The sequence below is a fragment of the Rhincodon typus genome, chromosome 21 (genome assembly GCF_021869965.1).
Source record: "Rhincodon typus isolate 14 chromosome 21, sRhiTyp1.1, whole genome shotgun sequence".
Classification (NCBI taxonomy): Eukaryota; Metazoa; Chordata; class Chondrichthyes; order Orectolobiformes; family Rhincodontidae; genus Rhincodon; species Rhincodon typus.
In genome coordinates, this window is record NC_063352.1 from 29,358,771 (window position 1) to 29,384,366 (window position 25,596).

Here is a 25,596-nt window from a genome sequence, read left to right on the forward strand (position 1 = left end):
ATGTGACTTCAGACCCATAGAAATGTGGTTAACTCTTAACTGCTCTCTGAAATGAACAAGCAAACCACTCATGGGCAATTAGGGATGGGCAACAAATGCTGGTCTTGCCAGTGTGCCAACATCCCATGAAAGACTGTGAAAACAGTTACCTGAGTATTTGACGTGGGTTCAGTACACTGTTTCATGTAGAGGTGTTTAAACAAACAGAACACCATCATTATGCCTGAATTACCTAATTCAGTTTGATCAAAAATATTATTTTGTTTAGAAAACATAAATTCACATTAATATGGTGATATGAATTTTATTATGGAGGAACTTCTGGGAGCAATAATGCTGATTTCTTACCCCACTCAACAAACCCCTTTTTAGGTTTCTCCCCATTTCTGTCATTGCCACATTGTTCTGATGTGGCTTGCAGCCATCCAATACCTCACCTTAAATGGTGGTCATGTGAGTATCAGCAAATGATAGAAATGTGAACAACTTCTTTGCCAACTTCAATCTTTATATCCAAAAACAAGCACTTTCCCAGGGATCAATAAATAGTTTTGGGTGGCCCAATGACACTTGGCTGGCTATTTCCTGAATCACAGAATTGTTATGGCACAGAAGGAGGCCATTTGACACATGTTGGTAATGGCTCTCCAAAGGCCATTATGGCTCGGTGTCTTTTTTCCTCTTTTCTCCATGTCCTTATCTAATGCCCTCTTGAATACCTCAATTGACTCTGCCTCCACCACACTTGTATGCAGTTTATTCCTGACACGAACCACTCATTGTGCGAAAAAATAAGTTCTCTCATCACATTTTCTGTGTTTTCAAATTTTTTAAAATCTGTCTTCTCTTGCTGTTGATTCTTGTACGGATGGGAACTGTTTCTTCCTATCTTCTATCCAGACCTCTTATGATTTTGATAGCACCTGTTAGATTTCCTCTTAGCCACCTTGTCTCCAGTGAGAGCAGTCTGACCCTCTCCTGTATGTCCATGTTCCTGATGATTGTCATCTTTGGAACCATTTTTGTACATCTCTTCTTTTGTACTCTCTCCAAAGTGTTTGCATCCTTCCTATGGTGTGGGACCCAGAAGTGTGCACAAAACTCTAGCTGTGGTCTAAGAAATGTTTTGTATAAATTCAGCAAAACCTTCTTGCTGTTGTGCACTAAGCCTCTATAACTAAAGGATAGTATGCTTTATTTACAGCTTTCTTCACCTGTCCTGCTATTTTCAGTGATCTATGCACGCATACAGCCAGGTCCTTCTATTCTTGCACACCCTTCAGTGTCACCAATTTATATTATCTGTCCATTTTCTGCGTATCAAAATGTATCATTTCTCAGAACTTAACATTGAACTTGTCCATCCACTCTACCAATTTGTCAATGTCCTTTGAGTTCAACACAGTTTTCACAGCCTACGTTGCTTCCAGGTTTCGTATCATCTGCACACTTTGAAATTTTCCCCTGTCCGCTATATCAGGAAAAGCAAGGATCCTAATACTGAACAACTGGAAACTTGACCACAAACCTCCCTTTAGCCTGAAAAATATCCATTGTCCATTGCTCTGTTACCTATTACTCGGCCAATTTAGTACCACATTGCTACTATTCTTTTATTCAATGAGTTATAATTTCTTAAATGTCTGTTTGATGCCTTTTGAAAATCCATGTACACTACATCAACACCATTACCCTCATTGGCCCTTTCTATTTCCTCTTCAAAAATTCCAGCAAGTTAATCAAGCATTAGAATTCCATACTGGCTCTTAGTAAAGAACCCACCTTTTCCTTGTGACTACTAATTCTGTCCTAAATAATTGTTTGATGAAATGTCTCCATCACTGATGTGAAACTGACAAGACTATAATTGCTGGGCTTATTTTTGAACAAGAGCTGATGCCTGCAATTCTCCAGTCCTAGGTTTGGGGAAGACTGGAAGACTTTGTCTAGTGCCTTGCAATCTCCACTGTCACTTTTTTTTTCATACCCTTGGATTCATCTCATCTGGTCCTGACATTTTAACAGCAAGTATTGATACTTTATCCCAACGCTTGTTACTCAATTTTCAACCCTTCTTGTGGCACAGCTTCCTTCTCACCATTGCCTGAACAGTAAAGTCAGATGAAGACAGATGCAAAGTAGTTATTTAACACCTCAGTCAAGCCTCTTCCATGTGTAACTCTCCTTTTTTGGTTCCCAAAAAGGCATCCTTCCTTTTACAACTCTTTTACTATTTATATGCCCAGAGAAGACTTTGAGATTTCCCTTGCTTGTTGGCCACCATCTCTTTTTACCATTCTCTTTAGAGTCATACAGCATGGAAGCAGACCATTTGGTCCAACCAGTAAATGTTGACCATGCTCCCAAACTAAACTAATCCCACATGCCTGAGCTTGGCCCATATCCCTCCAAACCTCTCCTATTCATATACTTGTCCAAATATCTTTTAAACATTGTAATTGTAAAAGCATTTATCACTTCATTCCACACACAAACCATTCTTTGTGAAAAAAGTTTGCCCCTCATGTCCTTTTTAAATCTTTCTCCTCTCGCTTTAAAAATGTCCCTGAGATTTGAACTCCCCACCCTAGAGAAAAGGCATTTGTCATTCACCTTTTCTATGCCCCTCGGGATTTTATAAACCTCTACAAGACCATCCCTCAACCTCCTATCCTCCATCAAAAGTGTCCCAGTCTTTCCAGTATATATTTATATCTCAATCCCTGTATTCTCGGCAACATCTGGTAAATCGTTTCTGAACCCTCTCCAATTTAATACTATCCTTCCTATAACAGGGCAACTAGAACTGCACACAATACACAAGTCCTGTCCTTGTTTGTATTACCAAAATGCAATACCTCACTTTTATTCAAATTAAACTCCATTTGCCACTCCTCAGCCAATTGATCCAATTGACCAAGGTCCCTTTGTGATCTTAGATAAACTTCTTCACTGTCCACTTTACACCAATTTTAGTGTCATCTGCAAACTTGCTAATGATGCTGCTATATTGTCATCCAAATCATTCATTTAACGTTTTATTTTACTAATATGTTTTCTGGCCCCACCTCGCATCTCCATTTTTGCCCTTCTAAGTTCTCACTATTTTCTACCTGACACCTGTCATAAGTGCTCTTTATTTTAATTTATTTCTTCTTTTCTTAATCTGTGGAGCTCTGGATCTGTTTGCGCTCTATTTTTGTTCAAAGAATGCACCTCCGAATGTACCTCGATCAGCTCCTCTTTTGAAGATAACCTACTATTCAGTCACAGTTTTCTCCCATCAACCTTTTGTTCTTTCTCCATTAAAGTCTACTCGCCCCAGTTGATGATTCTTACTCTTGGTTACCTATTGTCTTTTTATCATCACCCTAAACTTTGATACAATAAACAATCTCTTGAATTTGCCTTCGATAATACTTGTTTTACTTGGCCCACCTCATTTCCACGAACAAGGTTCATCAGTGAATCTTTCCTAGACTACAGATTGCTGCAAGAAAAGTTCATGAACACAATTTAGAAGCATTCCTTCCTGTCCCTCTTTAGCACTACCACTGTACCAGTCTACGTTTGTATAAAGTCCCAAATTATTATTATATAATACTTGCATCACTCATTCGGATGCATTCATCTATTGCCTTCTGTTTCTGTACACCTCTGCACAAAGCACTGGAAGTAATCTGGTCCTGCTTGCTGATTTTCTTTTTTACCTAGTTCCTCAAGTCCTGATTATAGGACCACATCTCCCTCCCTCCCTCCCAACCCCAGTCATTGGTACTGGTGTGGACTACAATTTCTGAATGTTGAACCTACCCCAGAAGGATGTGTTGCACCCTCTCTGTTACATCCTTGACTCTGGCACCAAAGAGGCTATGTATCATCCTGGAGTCTCATCTATGCCATAAATGCCTGTCTTTTTATCTAACTAATGAATTCCCTATCACTATTTACCCTCCTTTCTTCTTCCTCTTGTATAACTGAGATGCTGATGGTGCCAAAAATGTGGCTCTGACTGCACTCCATTGAAAAGCCAGTGTCCTCTTCTGTTTCTGAAAAAGGAAGATCGTTTTGTGAGTAGGACTCCAAGGGACTGCTGAACTATCTGCCTGTTTCTCTCAGACTGCCTAGTGGTCACCCATTCCCTTTCTGTCTCCAGGGACAACTGAACTGGCTGAGATTAACCATCTGCTGAAATTAACTTAGCATATCTGTGACCAAATCTTCTTGGTCTCTATGACCCTGCGTGCCCATGACACATCTTACTAAAGACAAATGCTTTAGTTTTGACATATTTGTTTTTCCTCCGATCACTCTTGGTGTTTCTCTAGCCTGGGTTTTGCTGGCCAATGTAGAAGATAGTCCTCCTGTATAACCTCATGTTGGGAGTTGAGATTCTCCACAGAATTTCTACTTGGCACTTAACAACTTGAAATATTGTAATTAAGGCAGTCATGATGCAAAAAATATATTTTGGTTAACTTGCAGCACAGTGCAATTGAGTATTTGTCCTTTAGTTACAGATTAATAAGACCCTGAGTAATATGACTGAAATATTTATAACATGTAGTATTCCCACAATTGGGGAAAATATCAAAAATCAATAGGTTTTGGAAAAGCTTCATTTATAAATGGATTTGATTGTTTCTCATAATGGAGTTTGTGAAATAAATTGTATTTAATAAATGCAATTAGAAATTAATTTTCATTGGTTAGTATGTTCAATCTTGTTCTAATCAAATTGTTTCTGTCCTTTGCAGAATCTTTTAAATGTGTTTTCGGTGGTAAATCCACTAGCCTCCAGTATAACATCCAGTTTGGCATCTAGTATTGGATCTGATACTTCATCTCCCTCTACATTGTCAACTATGAATGCCAAAGCAGTTCCATTTTACCCTGCTAGCAATACAGTAGAATCAGTAATTGGTAAGTTCTAATTTAATTTGGAGAGCTATTTGGATACCTCTAGACCTGTGATTTTGAATTATTGGGAGTAACCTTGGTGGTTAAGATTTGCTGTCTTGACAAAAGAGCTATCCTTGATCTGATTTGTGCTGCTTCATTTACTCTTCTACTAGATCATTGAATAGTATTGAATGTCAGAAGTTGTATTAACATCAAATACTTAGTTTATGTATAGTGACCCCGACTGAAAGTGCATGTAATTAAGGATAGTTGTAGTTTGTATATGAAAGATTTCTATTGGTCAAGCACTATTTCCAATCTTGGCTAGACAAGGATATTTAGGACTGAAAGACTATGGCTGTCTTACATCTTTGGAACTTCTTTCCAGCTCCTGTTTTACCTTCCTGTTTGCTGCCTCTTTACTGCCAGCTGTTGTTTGTACCCAAATATTGAATGGAAGTTTCAGATTGATTATTCTGTAGCAACAAAGCTGGGTCATTACCTGATGTATTCAACATTGTTATAGACCAGACCAAACTCCCTCAAGACATGTCAAGGAGATAGCCTAGACCCTAACATTTTCTTATTTTAAAGGTAGATGCCGGGCCTTTCTCCATATGCAATTTGCTTGGTTAAACTACCAGGCATGAAGCAAAACACACTTTATTCATACACTATAGTTAAAATGCAAACAACATAAAAGAATTGGCTTAACTGTAACTCCATCGAAATACTTAACAAAATAATAACATACTCATTAACTGTTCCAATATAGTAACGTCCCATAAACGCATCCTTGGCAAAGGTGAAGTCAATACAATAGATTGTTTCATGCAATTCCAGCAGTAGGAGGAGAACCCGAACTTTAAGCTGTAACAGAGAGGACAAAACAGCTTCCACATCAAGACCCCAGCAACTGCTACTAAAAGCCAAAACTAAAAGCTTGGTTCTGTGGGGGTTTGACCTCACCCAGTCAGGCTGCTTCTATTGTTCCAACTTTCAAAACAAAACCCAAGGCCTCACAAGCTGTTTACTTTACTGGCTTTAAGTAGACTGCTTGCCTCCTCTTCCTCTGCCTCAACCTCGCTGCATAAAAAAGTCCAGGACAAAATGCACCTCTTAAAGCCATTGAAACGTCACTCCTCCCGTCTTGGTTTTTAAAAAAGCCATTGATATACAAAGACGGCTTAATTTTTAAAAAAAAATTTTGTTTTGTGCTATCAGTAGACTATAATACAACACGTATACATTACATTGACTCTAAGCATGTAAGCTTAGAGTCTACAGTCCATTTCAATCCATTTATTCCCTGCCACTGAACGCCTATGTCTTTCTTCCTTCAAAGTTGCGACAATGCGTCGGCAATTACATTCTCTTGTTCTGTCATGTGTATAAATTTCAAATTGAATGGCTGCAATAATAAGCTCCATCCAAACGGTCTGAAATTTTTATCCACAAATTTTCCCAAAAATGTTAAGGGATTATGATCAGTATATGTAGTTATTTTAGACACATTACTGGCAATATAAATTTGAAATGTTACGATGCCAGCACTAAACTCAACATCTCCTCAATTGAGGAATATTTCTGTTGATGATTATTCAATTTTCTGGAAAAATACCCAATAGGTCTTTCTATCTTGTCATCTTGCAAGAGTACAGCACTGACACCCACATCACTTGCGTCGACAGCCACCTTTGAATGGCTTTGCATAATTAGGTGTAGCTAACACTGGGCAATGGTTAACAAAGCGTTCAGGCTGTCAAATGCTTTCTGACATTCTTATGTCCACTGAAACTTTCTGCACTACTTCAACAAGTCAGTCAGTGAAGCAACCACACTGCTAAAATTTGGTATGAGCTTCTGCTTAAAAAGAACTCAATCCTAGGAATCGTCATCATCAATGGTATGGGAAACTCCCCAATAACCTTTATTTTCACACCCCATGGGGCCAGTTATCCATATCCAATGACATGGCCAAGGAACGTGACTTGAGCTCTTGCGAACTCACTCTTAGCCAGGTTTATCACCAAGCCTGCCTCCCGACATTGATTGAACAATTCCAAAAGATGCTCCAAATGTTTGTTCCTTCTGTGACTAAACATCACCAGATCGTCCATGTACACCACACAATTATGTAAGCCCCAAATGACCTTATTGGTTATTCTTTAACATGTGGCTGGCACATTTTTCATACCAAATGGCGTAACTTTAAACTGGTATTGTCCATTCAGTGTCACAAGAGCCGAAATTTCCTTTGCTCCTTTGGATAAAGGTACCTGCCAGTACGCTCTGATTAAGTCCAATTTTGAAATATATATAGCTTGTACCACCTTGTCAGTACAGTCTTCCAAACATGGATTAGGATATGAATGAGATTTTGTAACTGCATCAACTTTGATAATCTACACATAATCATTGGGCACCATTTAGTTTTGGCACCATCACTGTGGGTGAGCTGTATTCACTGCAACCCACTTCAATTATATTGTATTCGAACATGCGTTCAATTTCTTTTTGAACTTGTGCCAACTTTAGAGGGTTAATTCTATAAGGATGTTGCTTAATTGGAACAGCATTTCCTATATTTACATCATGCATAATTAGATTAGTACTTCCTGACTTATTCCCACATATCTTCCCATGTGATTGTAATAATTCTTTCAGATAATTTCTGTTTTCCTCTGAAAGGTAATTCAATAATTTATCCCAATTTTTGAGAACTTCCTCATTGTCCAGTTTAATTTGAGGAATGTCCAATTCAGAATCATCTGAACTTGATTCTTCACTCTGTTGCAACCAGTAGCATGCTGTCTTTTTGTTTTCCTTCCCTATCAAAATACCTTTTGAGCATATTCACATGACACACTCTGAGATATCTTTCTATCTGGCATTCTTATCAAATAATTCACCTCACTCCATTTCTTACCTATTTGATAAGGCCAACTAAACCTTGCCTTTAAAGTTTCACCTGTCTAGCCAATTCACCTGCTCTGTTTAATGTCTGCCTAAAATTTGACACACAGTCCAAATATGTGGTCTCTGAACTCTGACTTGCCAATTTCTCCTTAATTTCAGTGGTCCTCTCACCTCCCACCCAAAAACTAATGTAAATGGACTGAATTTAGTTGTTTCTTTACGTGCATCCCTAATTGCAAAAAGTGCAAATGGAATTCCTGACTATAAACCCTTAATATGGTCTTTAAAGTTTGATGCCACAGTTCTAATGCTTCCTGCAATTCTGGATGGTATGCAGTCAATTTAGATTTGTTTTATTCCCAAGCTATCCATAATTCCCTTCAATAACTTTGATGTAAAATTTGACTGTTGATCCGATTGCATCTTTGTGGGTAGTCAGTTTCGAGTACAAAAGTTTGAGTAACTCTCCTACAATCCCTTTAGCCATGAGACTGTGTAATGGAATGGCCTCTGGAAATCTAGTAGACACATCAATTATGGTTAACAAATACTGATTCCCGCTTTTTGTTTTAAGTCGGGTTTAAATGCAATCGATTAAGATTCTTGCAAAAGTTCCTCAAATGCGGGAATGGGTATTAAGGGTACTGGTTTTATCACTGGCTGATTACCAATTAGCTGACGTATGATACGTCTAGCAAATATCAACCAAATCCTTATGCAGTGCAGGACAAAATGTTTTTGTATTTTGGCTTGAATTTGCCTTCCTCCCAAATGACAACCTGCTGGTAATTGGTGTGCTACCTGTTGTACTTCCTTTCTTTAAACCACCGGTAATACCACTTGATGAATATGTGATGGTTTCCATTTCCTCATCAAGACTTCATTTTTAAGATCGTAACATTCTGGGATACACTGAAGTTCTTCTTCTGTGTATGCTTTTTGATAAAACTGCTTTTGTTTTGCATCTTTCTGTTGTAATTCAGCTAATATTTCTGAACTAAAAATAACCACTTTGTCCTCCACCTGTTCTTGGTACTTTTCTCAATCATTTGATCAAACATAGTTTCTGATAATTAAAATTCAACTTCTTTATCTTTATTCTTTGGTTTCTCCTCCTGCTTCAACTTGTGGCTTTGTGACTTTTTTTTATTCATTCACAGGATGAGGGTGTTGCTGACCAGGCAACATTTATTGCCTGTCCCTAATTGCCCAGACGGCAGTTCAGAGTCAACCACATTGCTGTGGGTCTGAAGTTACATGCAGGCCAGACCATGTAAAGATGGCAGTTTCCTTTCCTAAAGGACATTAGTGAACCAGATGGGTTTTTCCAACAATCAACAATGGGTTCATGGTCATCATTAGATCCTTAATTCCAGATATTTTATTGAATTCAAATTCCACCATCTGCTGTGGTGTGATTTGAATCTGGGCCTCTGGATTAACAGTCCAGTGATAATACCATTACCATTGTCTCCCCTTGTTACTACACAGTCAGGAAAAATCCCACAGTGTCCTTTCTGTAACACCTCAGTTCCTAATTTTCCATTGGCTTTTCAACCACAGTTGGCATCACTCCCACCTGTGATCCAGGTGGATCATTACCAAGGATAAATTAGATTTCTGCAACTGAGAATTTCTCTGTTACTCCTACCACCACTTCACCAATTTTCACTGGTCTCTCCAGCCTCACTTTATATAATGGAACACTGCTGTTCTGACCATGAATTTTACTGTTGGAGGAAGTGATGTGGTACCAAATGGCTGCTTTGTCCTGGATTGTTCCAAGCTTGTTGAGTATTGTTGGAGTTGTAGTCATCCAGGCAAGTGGAGAATATTCTACCACACTTCTGACTTGTGCCTTGAAGACATGGACAAGCTTCGGAGGGTCAGGAAATGAATTATTCGTTGCAGAATTTCTAGTCTCTGGCTCTTGTAGTCACAGTATTTGTATGCTGTATTTATTTTCTGGTCAGTGGTGGCTCCCCAGAATCTGAGTAGTGGGGTTTTCAGTGATGCTTGTGCCATTGTATGTCAAGAGGCAATGGTTAGATTTGGAGATGTTCATTACCTGACACTTGTGTGGCATGAATGTTACTTGCCCCTTGTCAGCCATGCATAGATATTGTCCATGTCTTCATTCATTTGGCCATGGTCATCTTCACCATCTGAGGAGTCATCAAAGATATTGAATATTGTGCAATCATCAATGAACATGTGCAGAATTAGAGCCCAGAAATTGGTAATGGTTTTCTTGTACTGCCTGATCTGTTTATAAACTCTGCTGCACTAATTCTGAAGAGTTCTGCAAGCCTTTGAGAAGATACCGCTTCTGAGTATGTGTGCCAAAGATTTATTCTTACATTTTTCTGTGTATAAATTCATTCAAATTGGATCTTAATAAATTATTTCTTTAAGATCTCCAAATTTGACACCAATGTGACAGGAGTAGTGGTCTTGTTGATTCTAGATTTTTGTGATCTAATTTATCAATTTAATTTTGTAGTCAGTGGTTATATTTAGAAATCATTTGGGAATTGTTGTATTAAGTAGCAGTCATCTGTGTACCATTTAGGCTGCCAACAGATGCACTATAATTGGCCCCTGACGTGTCGGGGGAGCATGGCAATGAGCTCTCATACTTGCTTCTAATTGTAAGCATGTCTGTTGAGGACAAGATCAGCTTTAAGGCACCTCTTGCTTTTCATCTTCCCTTTGCTGTTCTCGCCTACTCATACTCATTTGTCTCAATAAGTTAGTGAAGAATTTTCAATTGAGCTGGATACACGAGTGCCACTACCACATGTAGTAAAGCATTAGGTAGTAGGAGATGGAAGGTATCTTTATCACAGCACAGGTTAGTTTTGCTTTGATAGCAACCTGAAACTTCCCATGCAGGCTGTGCACAATTTGGCTTCATAAGCTAACACACCTGCGTAAAATAAAACTAATGCACGTGTCAACTGAAGTAAATCAAATTAGTACTACCAACAAATGTAGAAGGTACTTTGGTCAGAAGGATAGGGGTGATACCTGTATCACAGAGTAAAGCATCAGAGATGGTCAAATTAGATAACTATTGCAGCAAAATGGGGACAAGGGAATATTAGAAATGTAACCCAAAGCTGAAGACCATCTTCTGTACCTACCATTTAGCCTCAGTCTGCGGTGAATTTAGGATCAGAGGATGAACATAAGATATCCAAATAACTTGAGAACTTTGGTAGTAAATCCTTGGCTCTCTTCCATCCTTAAATATGCTGGCTGATATGGCTGAGGAGCAAATTAAACAAGAAAAGTAAATTGATCCGCTCTGCTATTCAATTAAATCATCAGCTTCACTGTCTTGCTTTGTCCTCATAAATTCATGATTCCATTGGTGGTCTGTCTCTCTCAGCCTTGAATCTACTTAATGGGACTGCCCTCTAAGGTAAAGAATTCATCAGATTGATTAGTTGCTGTAGAGGTTCCTCCTAACTGTCTTGAATTGGTGAGCCCTTCTGGTGCTGGATATTCTTTTAAGGGGAAACAACCTCACTGCAGCCACCCTTCAAGTCCCCTCGGAATCTTATGTTTCAAAAATGGGGTCGCCTGTCATTTTTCTCAACTCCAGTGAGTACATACTCAACCTCTCCTAATAATTCAGTCCCACCATATCTGCTGTCAGCCTAGTGATCCTTCTGTGGACTGCCTCCAATACAGTATATCTTTTCTTTGATAAGGGGACCAAAACTGTTCATGGTATTCCAGGTATCATTTGATTAGTGCCTTTGTATAATTGTAGCAAGGCCTCCATATTTTTATACTCCGTTCCCTTGGGAATAAAAGCCAACAGTCCATTTTTTTCAGATTATCTTCTATATCCCAGGTTTTTGCCCCCTTTGACCTGCCTGTGTCCATCTGTAGATTCCTTAATGTTACCTTCACTACTTGCCTTCCCACCTATTTTTATGTCATCCGCAAACTTAATGATAGTCTTCCATCATCCAAGGCATTTATGTGTTTGATGAATGATTGTGGCCCCAGCGGTTATCCCTGTGGTGCAGGTTCAGTAGTTGCAGGCTGTCATTCCTGAAAATACCAACATTACCCTTGCTGTCTTCTGTTCGTTGGCCAGTCCTCTTGCCATGCTAGCATACTGCACTAAATTCGGTGGTCCCTTACCTTGTTGGGTGGCCTTATGTGTGGTACCTTACTGAATGCATTATGGAAATCTACTGTTTCCATTCTATCTATCTGCTTGTTGTCTCAGGGAATTCTGATGGATTTGTTTGGCATTGTTTTCCCTTTGGTGGAGCTGTGCTGACTGTGCTCGATTATGTTACGTATTTCTGGATGCTCTGCTATTGCATTTTTTATAATAGACTCCAACATTTTCCCCAACATTTCGCCCCGAGGTGTCATCTGAAAGAAGTATATAAAATTGAGAGGCATGGAAAGGGTGGATAATTGGCGTCCTTTTCCAGGAGTGGAAATGTCAAGTACTAGTGGCAAAGATTTAAAATGAGAGAGGAATAGTTTTAAGGGGATGTTTGAGGAAGGTTTTTTTGTGTAGAGGTTGGCAAGTGCCTGGCCGTGCTGCCAGGGAAAGTGACAGCAACAGTTAAGAGTCATTTAGACAGACACACAAACAGGCAAGGAATGGAGGGATGTGGATCATGTGCAGGCAGATTGGGTTAGTTTGGCATGGCTTCGTGGTCAGCACAGACAAGGTGGGCTGAAGGGCCTGTTCCTGTGCTGTACTGTTCTAATGTACACTTAAATAGACCCTTTGAATATAGTAACACACCAAAGCTTTTCATTGGAGTGTTATAACTATGTAAAAAGATATTAGGGAAAATAATCAAAAGCTTAGTCAAAGAGAGATTTTAATGAGCATTTTAGAAATAAGAGGTGACAAGATTTAGAGAGAACCTAGAGCCTTGGTTGCTGAAAGTTTGACTAACTTTGACAGAAGAGTAAAAGTCAGAGATCGTCCAAAGTTGAAATGTTGCTATTGTGGACTGGCTCTAGGACATCATGCTATCGGCAATGAGGCAAGATTATGGAGGGAGTTACAAACATGAGAACTTTAAAACTGAGATGTTGTCAAACTGGAAGCCATTGTAGATTTACAGGCACAAGGTCAAAATGGATGACCAGTTCTTAATGGGATTTAGGGCATAAGTAGCAGAATTCTGGTGAGCTCAGGTTTACAAAGGACAGCAAAAGCTGGAGGATGATCAAGAGTGCATTGGACTAGTCCAGTCTAAATGAAACTGAGGCCTGGCTGAGGGTTTTATTTGCAGAGTTGGGACATGTTAGAAAGGTCTTCATCATGACCGGGAAATGCGGTCAGAAACTTATTCTGGTTAAAGATGGAAAATCTTGTGAATAATGGATTAGCTTCAAACAATTAATATGTAGGAAAGGAATGTCACTTGTGTGTTGAGACTCTGAACGATGCATTACTGTAAATGTATCTAGTAAAGGTCGAGTGGAGTTAATTTGCTTTCAAATAAATTCTAGCAAAGCCTGTGTTTGGAAGAATAATCTTTCTTGATAAAATTTGTTTAAACTTTAAATAACAATTGTGCGACAATAAGACCTTTGCCCCATACAAAGAGCAGGTTGTTTGGGGCATATACTTTTCTTGAAATTCCTTCACATTGAGCATTAGAAAACCAGACTTCTGCTAGTTTTCATTTTTTATATTTGAAGTGAAAGTCAAGTAGTATGGGAGATTGACTGGATTTTGCATAGCATCTTTCGAATTAGGAAGCAGGATGTGTAATCTCATTGGAGTAGCTAAGATAGAGAGGGCTTCACAGGTGCCAAGAGTCTCGAACTCTGGGCTACATCTTAAGTTAAGGGGTCTGCCATTTAAGACTTGAGATGAGCAGAAATTTCTTTAGAATTGTGTACCTTTGAAATTCTCTTCACTCGAAGACTAAACTTATTTAATATTTTAGGCCTCCATTCCAAAGTAAGCTTATGTATTGAACTTTTGCTATTAATAAAATATTAGGGTATGCACTGTATATTAGTGATGCCTCAGTGTTGAGCAGGCTTGATTATATAATCTGGGTGTGTTCTGCTTTGTACTGGTGCTGCAATATTGAGCAGACTTGCTGATCTTAGTATCAGAGCATGTATGGAACCATTGTGATGCTGCACTATTAAGCTGACTGAGCTGGCTTGGCATTTATAGAGTTAAATTTGGTGGCTAACTCGCCCAGTTTTTCCATTGAGGTGTCAGATTGCTCTGGCAGTTCTGTTAGGCTGCTGAGAACACGTGATGTAAATTGCTGTGATTAGTCAGTTTGTATGTGGGGGGGGATGTTGAACTAGAAATGGGTGTGGAATAGAGGCTGGTGCAGAGTGACTCAGCAGTCAGAAGGCCAGCACGAGTCCTGAACTACACAGTTTATTCCGCCAAGCTGAGGACACATTTACGTGAGAATTCACAATTCTTGTATTGTCTTTCTGCTAAGTTTTTAACAGCAACATCTCATTATTACTAAAACGTTGCAGTGTATGTTTTAATGAGCTGAACGGTAATGAAAACTCACAATAAGGGAAAATAACTACAAATGGTCTGAATTTCTTACGTTTATTGGTTGGATGATAATACCAGAGCTTGAACAGGTCAAAGTTCTGGTGGTGTTTTGAGAAGGAATGTGATCTCTTCAGTACTATGTGCAGTTTGTATTTAAACTGGTATTGTATTTAAGCCTGCTTGTTTTCAATGCAACCTTCAAGTGTAGAGAAGTCAGTTCAGTTTGTGCACAGATGTGTTGACTCAAAAAAGCTGCATCTTATGTTATTAAGATATTAGAATAATACTTTTTTGTATTAAATCCTGCGACTATGTTTAGCTGTTGAGTTAAATAGCTCCCCTCGATGGCTTGGTAGTAAAGTTCATGTCTGTTGAGTCAGACAGTCTCTGTTGGGTTGTACAATGGGACTTGATGCTCCTGACGTTGAGGATGGGGGAAGGCTTAGTCCAGGACACTGTACAGCAGTCTGTACTGGAAGTGTATGTACGAATAGCAGAGAATTGACATTCTCAGCAGTTTAATGGCCTGCAACACTCAGTACTAAGGCTTGAGCACAAATAATAGTCACGTAGATAAGGTATAAGACGCTGGCAATGCTCATGGGTCTGCCCCCTAGATGCCCCCCTTCAGGTACAATGATGCTGATAAAATTTTGACTTTCAGTAGCCCCGAGATCACTAATAATTACTTAGTGAAGACATTTTGTTATTGTAACAGATATTGCACCTTACAGTACCCCTCCAGTGTAACTTCAGAAAAAATGTTCATTTAACTCTTTATGTAACATTTCGGCTTGTGTTCTTGGACTTGTGCTTTACCAGTTAAGAAAAGAACATATGAGAATAATTGAGTCCTTTGTGTCTCTGAACTTTCATTGCACTAATTGGGTTGGCATATTCCCTGTTTCTACCTGGTATATAAAATACTTGGTAAAGAACCATGCTAGCTAACATCTGTGTCCTTTGACTGTTACAGCAGTGAACTTTAGCCTTTTATCATCAATGTGGAAGAGACTGATAAATTGTATTTAATGTTGTTGGTGGTTGTAACCTACCTTGTGCTGGTAGCTGTGAAAGCATCTTATTTTTGCAGTTAAGATTTTATTTCAACCTGTACGTTCAAAGTAAAGTTTACATTTGTTTTTAATTGGAACACCTTTTCTTTGCCAAGTTGATTAAATTAGGAATAGTTTTGTTTGAATTATGAAGATGCTGTTTCTGTTCCTTGTCCAATATAGAGCGTGTTACCTCAGTCAGAAGGGTTGTAGGTTATTATAATTGGCCTCAGCTCTTCTGAGTTAGGAAGAGATAAACAGCTGGATTTCCTGACTCTCGGTATCTGGCCTTGAAAATGGATGTCAAATGAAGATGAAAATTGTCATGACTAATTTGTGGTTAAGGGCAAGATCCCAGCATGTTAACAGGACCTGTGGAATTGTACCCCAGCAAGGAATCACATCTTTCATAATAACGAGGCAGATTGGACAGGGATTTTTGAAGTTTGGCATGGATGAAGAGTTGTATTTATTTTTTATGTTGATTCCTGTATTGCGCGTGACCGCTTCATTTAATTACTGTTCTCCTCCCTCTGGGGTTCCATTCCCTTGCTTAAGTTATCATTCTTCATAACTCATTCCAACTGATACATCTATTATCTGTTTAATGAGAGAACATATTGTAATTGAGCTCAGTTCCATCCGCTCACACCATCCGCTTGTGCACTGGCTTGTGATCAGGAGCTTTTTCTTGTTAAAAAGTGAGCCCAACTGTATCAACCCCACTGTTATTGTGATTGAAGTTGGCTAGGTCAGCACAGTGTGAATGAGATGATGTGTTTGGCGTAGGTCAATACTGTATACCAAAATTGAAGCATCAGGGAAGCTTCTGGTTTTATTCTTTGGGGATTCTCATTTCTTAAGTCAATGTATCATGTTTCCCTGCATAGGGAAATTATTAGTGGCTCTGAAGAAAAACAGTAATTTTAGGTTAACTGAAAGCAATTGATCTGAAAAATCACTTTCTTAGTGTCAGAAGTACAAAGATCCATTATATTCAGTGACAGTTTTTCTAATCACATTCTTCATGTGTACAAGAACTCTGTATTGCAAATCATTACAAATGTGATAACTGATGTGCTGCTAAAATGTTGTTATACGTGACCTGCTTTTCACAACTTTTGTCATTCATAGACTAAAAGAGGTGTACAGTTTTTTGAGGTTGCACCTAGTACTGGAAGATCTACATCAAAAACAAATTGCTGGAGAAACTCAGCAGTTCTGTTAGCATTGGTGGGAAGAAAGCAGTGTTAACATTTTGAGATTGGTGACTGCAGAACTGGAAGATCTACATTTCCTGATCTTGTTATGTGTCTCGTTGTTACAGCAATGATGCTTCTGAGACAAACCACCAAAAAGACTTTTACTAATGTCAATAATTGCTTGTCTTTTCCTATACTGATAAGGCTAAGGTTGATCGTTCAACACATGAATTGCCCATGATAGAAGCACAGAATATGTTCAAGCTGTTGATATGATTTTGCTTTGACTGAATAATGAAGTTTCCTTTTCTGTTCCAGGTTCTGCTTTAGATCTTCATTTTAGTGACGTAAATGTTGCATCTCTTGATAAGGAATTAGAGGATCAAGATACTGGGGACATAGGATTAAAAGGTAACCAAGAACACAGCTGAATTCAGCAAATGAGCAAAAAAAAAGACCTAATTCTAGGGCTAAATAGACTTCAATTATACTGCCTGTGTGTTTTCATTTTTAGGTACATGTTGAACTTTGGTTTGACAAGTGAAATTGGTCTATTAATTCAACTGTGAATGGCCAAGTGTGCATATGTGAAAATGAAGCACGTTCTTGTAGAGCCCAACTGGAGCTTTCTGATGTGAACTATGATGACCCAAAATGATCATTCTGACCTGCTGAGTTGATTAGGCTAATTAAAATTCAACTACCATAATCTTCCAAATGAAGGGACTGCAAAAATCATTTTGGTACAGGAGTTCAGGGCTTTACTGGGGCTTTTTAAATGGGAATGTCATGCACCAAACTCATGGCCATTGGTTGCCACATTAATTAGACCAGTGAAAATTTAGCCACCATAATGTCCCAATTAAATACTTTTGCATTCATTTCTTAATAATGATTAGCTATTACTCGACTGCAGTTGGAACAATGCCAGTTGCAGGAATGATTTAATGAAGCAAAGATTGAACAATTTCAAAATTATTGAAGTGCAGAAACCGGGAAAGGAGTGCTTCAGAGATAACAAGATGTAGAACTGGATGAACACAGCAGGCCAGGCAGCATCAGAGGAGCAGGAAAGCTGACACTTTGGGTCTGGACCCTTCAGAAAATTTTCTGCAGCTCTACACCTTTTGTTATCTCAGATTCTCCAGCATCGACAGTTCCTACTATCTCCAAAGGAGTGCTTCAGTTGTTTCTCCCAACTAAGTGCCCTTTTCAGTCAACATTGAAAGAGAGTGGAGTGTATTTGAAGCTTCCTTCCAGATGACCATGGAGAAAGATTAGGATGATGGAGGAATATCTGTGACAGTAACCTTGGATTGTACAGTATTCCCACTGCCACTGCAATAATCTGACCTTGCTGTTACACATGTGAATAATTTAACATTTTTTAAACTGGCCTGTACTTCACTGCAAACATCATGAGAGTTACTTTTAGTTGACTACCACTGGATACTGATCATAGTAAATGACAACCCCACTAAGTGATCCCTGACGCCCAACTGATCAACGGTGCTAATAGCTCTCATTGAGTGTGAAAATCAACACCACCAGTAGGCCAACTAATTGCCTAAATCCATTTGTGAATGCAGTGTGTGTCACGCAAGTTATTTGACTGGCTGTATGGGAGATGATATCTTAGGCTCCTCATTTCATTACACATCCAGTTCTTCCAGCAGGCCTACTAGTTAATAAACAACAGGATCCCTGACTATTTACCTCTGTTCTTCACCTGAGAGACACATTAATCCTAGTAACCCATCCTGCACCTATTTGGTAAATTCTTGGAGAATTAAACAGTGGTTACCAGCTTTTTCTTGCTGTTAGTCTATTTTAATGCCTCAGATTTGTTGCATGCACAGAGTGAAAAATTTGGTGCGGTGGTGGGTGTGGCTGTGGAGTAGCCCTTCTTTATTTGCTCACTGCATTATTCATAGAATCCCTACAGTGTGGAAACAGGCCATTCAGTCCAACAAGTCCACACCACCCCTCCAAAGAGCATCCCACCCTGATTCATTCCCCTACCCCTGCATTTTCCCCATGTCTATCCCACCTAATCTACACCTCCCTGAATGCTATGCGCAATTTATCATGGCCAGTCCACCTACCCTGAACATCTTTGGACTATGGGAGGAAACCCACACAGACATGGGGAGAACATGCAAACTCCACACACAGTCACAGGTGGAATCGAACCAGAGTCTCTGGCACTGTGAGGCAGTAGTGATACCCACTGAGCTACAGTGCCGCCCCGAAATGAGAGACAATTCTGTGCACCTTTAAAGTTATGAAATACTATCTAAAACAAGTAGTAATTTGTCTCTGGGAAACAGGTTACCATATAGTAAGCAAGAGTAAATGATGGTGGAAGCATGAAACATTTCCAATGATTTGCAGTAGATTGGTAAGGATGAGGTCAAGTATGTTTCTCCCTGTTGTTGGTCCCGTCACCATCTGTTGCAGATCCAATCTAGCAGCTATGTTGTTTAGGGCCTGACCAGCTCAATCAGTAGTATTGCTGCCAAGCTAGTCTTGGTGGTGGACATTGAAATCCCCCACCCAGAGTGCATTTTGTACTCTTGCCCTTGCCATCCTCAGCGCTTCCTCCACGTGTTGTTAAATATGGAGAATCGATTCATCAACCAAGGGAGGATGGTACATGGTAATCAGTAGGAGGTTTCCTTGCCCATGTTTAACCTGAAGCCATGAGACTTCATGAGGTCCAGAGTCAATGTTGAGAACTCCCAGGGCAATTCCCTTCTGACTGTACCACTGTGCCGCCACCTCTGCTGGATCTGTCCTGCTGGTGGGACACGACGTATCCAGGGGTGGTGATGGTGGAGTGTGGGACATAGTCAAGCTCATAGAATCATAGATTACAGACAATGTCAGGCTATTGGTTAACTATTCTTTGAGATAGCTGTCCCAGTTTTTTGGCACTAGCCCTCTGATGTTACTAAGGAGAATTTTGCAAGGTCAACAGGGCTGGTTTTTGCCGTTGACTTTTCCACTGCCTAAGTCAATGCCAGGTGATCTGCTCGGTTTCATTTCTTTGAGACTTTTTAGTAATTGATGCAAATGAATGGCTTGGTCGGCCATTTCGGAGGGCAATTGAGAATCAACAACATTGCTGTGGGTCTGGAGTCATATGTAGGCCAGGCCAAGTGAGGATGGCAGATTTCCTTCCCTAGGTAACATTGGTGAACGAGATGGGTTTATCTAACAGTTGACAATGGCTCCATGGTCATCAATAGATTCTTAAAAGTCTAGCAATAATACCGCTAAGCCATTGCCTCCCCTTCAAAAACAAACATTAAAGGTTTAAATTTCAAATAAAAAGCTTTTAAGAAAAGACACTATATCAATCCAAGAAATTTCACATGTTTAGCGCTGACTTTGGAAATGTGATCACTGTTTCTTGGGGAAGTGCAGAAGTAAATCTGTGAACAAGATCCCAACAATCCGCCCTTCAGTGTCAGTCCTGTCAGTACTGTGCTAGCATGTTGGCCTAGAGCAAATGCTGACATCTTTGGAATGGATCCCAAAGCTACAATCTTTGAGCAAGTTATGAAGTCACTTTGCTTTGTCTTTGACACACTGTGTTTTCAGCAGTCTTTTACTTTTTCTGAATCCTATTGGTGTACATCCTATTAGCAATCTTGGCTACAGATTGTTTCCACAAAGAAATCCTGCCCTGTTCTCACTTTTATAGGTTGGATTGAGAACAGCAAAGCCGTATAGAATGGAGGAGGCAATGATACAAATTTTAAGTCTTCAACTGAATACTGAGCTGTTTGTGCCCAGAATTAAATGAAGGTAAACTTTGCAATGCATCATGTCTTCTCATGTAAGAATATGTTTTTTTTTAATAGTCATTTATTTTGTTATCACAGGTCAGAGATTATTGGGCAGTTCAGCACCTGTAAATATTCCAGGATCACTTGCCCGCTCTTCATCCTTGCATTCTTCTTCTTCCCTATCTGCTTCTCCACTTGGTTCCCTTTCCCAGTCTTTTCTTTCGACCAGCATGGCTCCACAACAGCAGTCTCAGCAGTCATCAAAGTCTGAGCATGCTCTCCTGGGTACTTCAGCCTCCTCTCACAGTTCCTTAGGTAAGTCTTTGTAGACTTCCCCAGATTTGTTGCACGTTTTGATTTGAGTAGCTTTAAATTTAATTTTTAGAAAATCTGCAGTTGAACTGAGGACAGACTTTACATTTTGAAGTAATATTTCTGTAATTTTATTCGTCTTTCAAGGACTTTTAAATAGTCTTGTTTAACATACCGAATAGTTTGTAATGGTGAAAGAGTAAGAGCTTCTCACAGATTGACATTGTCTTTGCAAGTTGGGCTTGTCCTGGAAAGAATGCCTTAAACATCATGGCAGCAAGCGGGGTTAGCAGAGACACGAGGTTGGCTGCTGGTGGTGGTAGCACAGATGAATTCCGGTGATGAGTTTTCCAGAGAACTGTAGAAAAGACTGAATGACTTGCGTATCATTAAATGTGTGAAAGGTCTTCACTTGGTGTTTATCATTAACCTACATCAGGAAGAGCAGAAGGCATAAGAACAAAGTGGGGGCAGGAGGAGACCATTTGATCCCTTGAGCCTGCTCTGCCATTCAGTAAGATCAAAGCTGATCTGATTTGTGATCTTAACTCCATTTTCCTGCCTGCCCACATGACCCTTGACTCATTTGTCAGTCAAAAACCTGACTAACTCAACCTTGGATGTATTAAAAACTGTTGCTCATTTGGGAACCGAATTACAAAGATTAACAGCCTCCTCATTTTCAGTTTAAATTTTTTTTTGTACTCTTTGTTCTGGACTCTGCCACAAGAAGCAACCTGTCAAGCACCCTCCGAATCTTATGTTTCAATAAGATCACCTTTCGTTCCTCTTAATTCCAATGAATACATTTTCAACCTACTGAACCCCTTGTTGCAACCCCTGGTGCATTTTTTCTAAACTGCTTCTAATTTCATTATATCCCTTTTTGAGGAGATCAGAACTATACACAGTATTCAAGGTGTGGTCTCAGAAATGGCCTATACAGTTGTAGCAAGACTTCGCTGATTTTATATGCCTTCCATTTCAATAAAGGCTTATTAAATTTGCATGCTAATGTCGCATTCCTATACGCCGATACCCAGATATTTTTGTACTGCAGCATTTTCTCTATTAAAATCATATTCCGCTTTTCTATTATTTTTACCAAACTGGTTAAGTTCACATGCCACACTATACTCACATCTGCCATATCTTTTCCAACACATTTAATCTACCTATATCCCTTTTGAAGGCTTTTTTCTTCACAACTTGCTTTCCTACCAATCTTAGTGTCATACACAAATTTGACTACAATACAGTCCATTCTTGGGGACCTAACACTGAGCATAGAGATCGCCATTGCAAACGTTTCTCCAATTCAAAAAAAAACCCTACAATCTTTAACTCCATTGCATTTGTGCAGCTAATTTTGTATGCATGTTGCTACTGTCCCTTTTTATTCCATGAGCTCTAACATTGTTCACAATTATGGCAGTTTATCAGATGTGTTTTGGAAGTCCACGCACACACGTCATCACCCAATGTGCTCTCACTAAAGACCTCCAATAAGTTAGATGAGTACAATTTGACCGGAATAAATAGATGCTGGCTTTCCATAATTAACCCACATTGGTCCAAGCAGCTATTCATTTTGTATTGAATTATTGTTTCCAGAAGCTTCCGCACCACAGGTTAAAATGATTAGCCTACGCGGGCTAGCATTATCTTTACATCAGGTGTTTATATTCACAATTCTTTGGGATTCTGGTACTGTTCGTAAGTTTAAGGAAGATTGAAAAATTATGGCCAGTGCATTAACGATTTCCATTCACGCTTGTCTTCATAACCTTGGATGGATCTCATCCATTCCTTGCACCTTAGCAATTTTTAAATACAGACAGCCTAACCAAAGCTGCCGCCTTATCAGTTTTAAAGTCTTCAGATACCTGAACTCTTTTCTGTTTTGTCCTGACCTGCTCATATCTTCCTAGGCCAAAACATATGCAAAGTACTCATTTAATACCTGAACTCCATGTGTGTAAATCCTTTGTTGGTTTGTAATGATCCCCACTGCTGCTTTTACTACACATTTTTACTATTTATATGCCTAAACAATACTTTTGGATTCACTTTTATATTAGCTATCCAGTCTCTTCTTGCTTCTTTTATTTGCTTTTCTAATTCCCTTCTAAACTTTCAATATTCACCCTGGTTCTTGGTTGTATCATCTGCTTGACATCAGTTATGAGTATACCTTTTTCTTCACTTGAATCTCTATCCCTTCTGACACCAATGGAACATTTGTTTGCTCCTTGGAGGAGAAAGACAGGGCATAGCTTTGGCAATGCCAGAACCATATCTCCATTATTCATTTACAGTTTTATCTACCAACGTTTGATTCTAATTTATCTCAGATTCATTCAACTGAAATTGGCTTTCCTATCAATTACACTGGATGATTTCTTCTAGCCAATCTGAACCTTGTTGAACAATGACCACTGTTCCCTAATTGTTCTCTTTGCTGTTCTCCATTCAGCGTGCCTCATTCCCATGAGACAAGACATATTGCTAGACTAGTCTCGTTAGACCGAAAACATTCTGCTATAGAAGATTCTCCCGAACACCCTGTGGAAGCTCTTGCACCTTGTTCTTTTACACTACTATTATCCCAATCTATATGCAGATAATTTAAGTCCACCATTATAATTATTGAGTAATTCTTGCGCCTCTTTGTAAAATCCTTTTACTTTTCCACCGTCTTTCCCACTAGTTGGTGGCCTCTTGACTGCACCAAACAATATAATTGCACCTTTCTTTTTAAGGTTCCTTATTTTGGGCCACATACATTCAAATAGGTCCCACACATATTATGAATATATGTGCTCCTTGCACTGATCCCTGCGGTACCCCACAAGTCATAGCCTGCCATTCAGAAAAAGACCTGTTTATTCCCACTCTACTAGTTACATTCTAGAAGAATTCAAGTAGATATGTCAATTATGATTTCCCTTTCATAAATCCGTGCTGACTGTCTGATGCTGCCACTGTTTTCCAAGTCCTTAGCTATTAATTTTTTATAATGGACTCTTACATTTCCCCATTGCCAGGGTCTGGCCGACTGGTCTGTAATTTCCAGGTTTTACTCTGCTTCCCTTCATTACTGGCCAAGTCTGTGCGTGTAACCCTGTGTGTACAACATAATTTCATGCATGTGCTGCAGAGATGCCAGTTGCTGCAGCTGCTGTCCGCTTCCGTAGGTCATTCAGCCCCTCATGCATGCTGTGCAATTTAGTAAGATCATGGCTGACATTTGGTTGTCTCGGATGTTGGAACTAAACTGCAGTTCACACATCGCATAGGATGCACACTTGAGAGTTCAGAGCGGTCCTACAATCCTTCTCTCTCAGACATAGTAAGTCTTATCCCTGTTAATAATACAGATCTGTTATCCTCTTGTTGTTCTATCTGTGTCCCTGGTTACCAATCCTTCTGCCACCATAAATAGTTTCTGCTTATTTACCTAGTCAATGCCCTCATGATCTTGAATACCCATTGAAAACTATCTTTCACTATTGCTGTTTTAATGAAAACATGAAGTTCCATATCCCTGATAACATTATAGATGTGGCTGTAGCAATTTATAGTATAAAAAGTCATAACTTGCACAGGTACAGAATATTTTGGGTAAATTATAGATATATAACCATTCTAGTGAATGAAGGAACTCTTGGGCATATTACTGTGTGAATACAAAAGGTCCCACATTCAAATCCTGGATTTTGAGCACAAATGGGACCAGACTTTAGCAAGAATCAGTGCCTTCTGTGAGGGATTGAGAGACATGCCATTCTTTGTGTGCATCAAAATCCTGCACCTACCTACCTACCTATCTAATAGCGCTTTGGGACTATGTGCAAGAAATGTGCTGCAGCAATTTAAGAAGACGTATCACCGTGAACTTTGCCAAGCCATTGGAGTTGAGGAATAAATCCTGCTTTGCCTCCCAAGAAATGGTCACATCCCATGAACAAATAATGTAAAACAAACCTGAGCATGTTATTATCAATGCATTGCAAATTGTCTGTTGAATCAATAGATTGTTATGTTTCTTGATAATCTCGCCCACTATGCCATAACTTTTCAAAAGTTTTGGTGATTTCTGCCCTGTTTAGATAAACTAAAACTTTTGCAAAGATCCTGTTTCGACTTGTCAAAGCCAAGAGCAAAGAGACTTGGAAAAGTGTACCACATTTAAGCAAGTAACTGACATGCCCATCCTCTTTCCCTGAAGTCAAAATAAATGAAAAACCATTTTCTAAACCAGATTAAAAAGCTAAGTATCTCAGAAAAAATGAATCAATAAACAAGTAAAAAAGGTAACTTTTTAAATTGAAGAAATGAGGGAAAGAATTTAGATAAACTAATTTGAGGCAAAGTAGAATCAGGAACTCTGGAAACAGTTGCTGCCATTCATTTGCTTTAGGCCTAAATTTTGTATAATGATGAGAAGCCATGTCGTTTTGATGCCCATCTTCTTCTTTTAATCAAACACTGTTTGTCATCTGTTTTGAATCAATTAGGTTTGAATGGTGTTTCTGGCAGTATCTGGGATCACTTTGTTAGTGGGAATTTCTCTCCAAGCCCATCTCCAGTATTCAGTAGTAGTGCCACAACCACCTCTGCTGGCTCCAGCAACAGTGAGCTGGCCAGAGTGCGAAGAGAACTCGAGGAGGCTAAGCGAAAAATCAAACAATGGGAAGATTCATGGCAGCAAGTGAAGCAGGTGAGTGTGAAAGAGATACATGTCCAAATTTAAAAGCTTGCGGTAATAGGTCCTCTCGCTGCACTGTGAATATGAGGAATACTTAGTGAAAAGCTTATAAATTGTGGATCCACTGATAGCTTAACAAAGAATTTGGATCAGTCCTAACCAAGAA

The 25,596-nt window shown here is 39.3% G+C and overlaps 1 protein-coding gene across 4 annotated transcripts in view; it reads left to right on the forward strand.

Annotated features, from left to right (window-relative positions):
• The window catches only part of unkl (unk like zinc finger), a 58,408-nt gene that overhangs the window by 19,627 nt on the left and 13,185 nt on the right, over positions 1 to 25,596 (forward strand). For 3 of the 4 annotated variants that reach the window (XM_020518604.2, XM_048609294.1, XM_048609295.1), the window contains 4 exons: positions 4,758 to 4,923; positions 16,932 to 17,024; positions 20,504 to 20,722; positions 25,240 to 25,442. In XM_020518604.2, the coding sequence (XP_020374193.1) occupies positions 4,758 to 4,923; positions 16,932 to 17,024; positions 20,504 to 20,722; positions 25,240 to 25,442 (681 nt within the window). Of the gene's footprint in view, positions 1 to 4,757; positions 4,924 to 14,152; positions 14,254 to 16,931; positions 17,025 to 20,503; positions 20,723 to 25,239; positions 25,443 to 25,596 lie in introns of those variants that run through there. The other variant, XM_048609296.1, reaches the window with a different exon arrangement.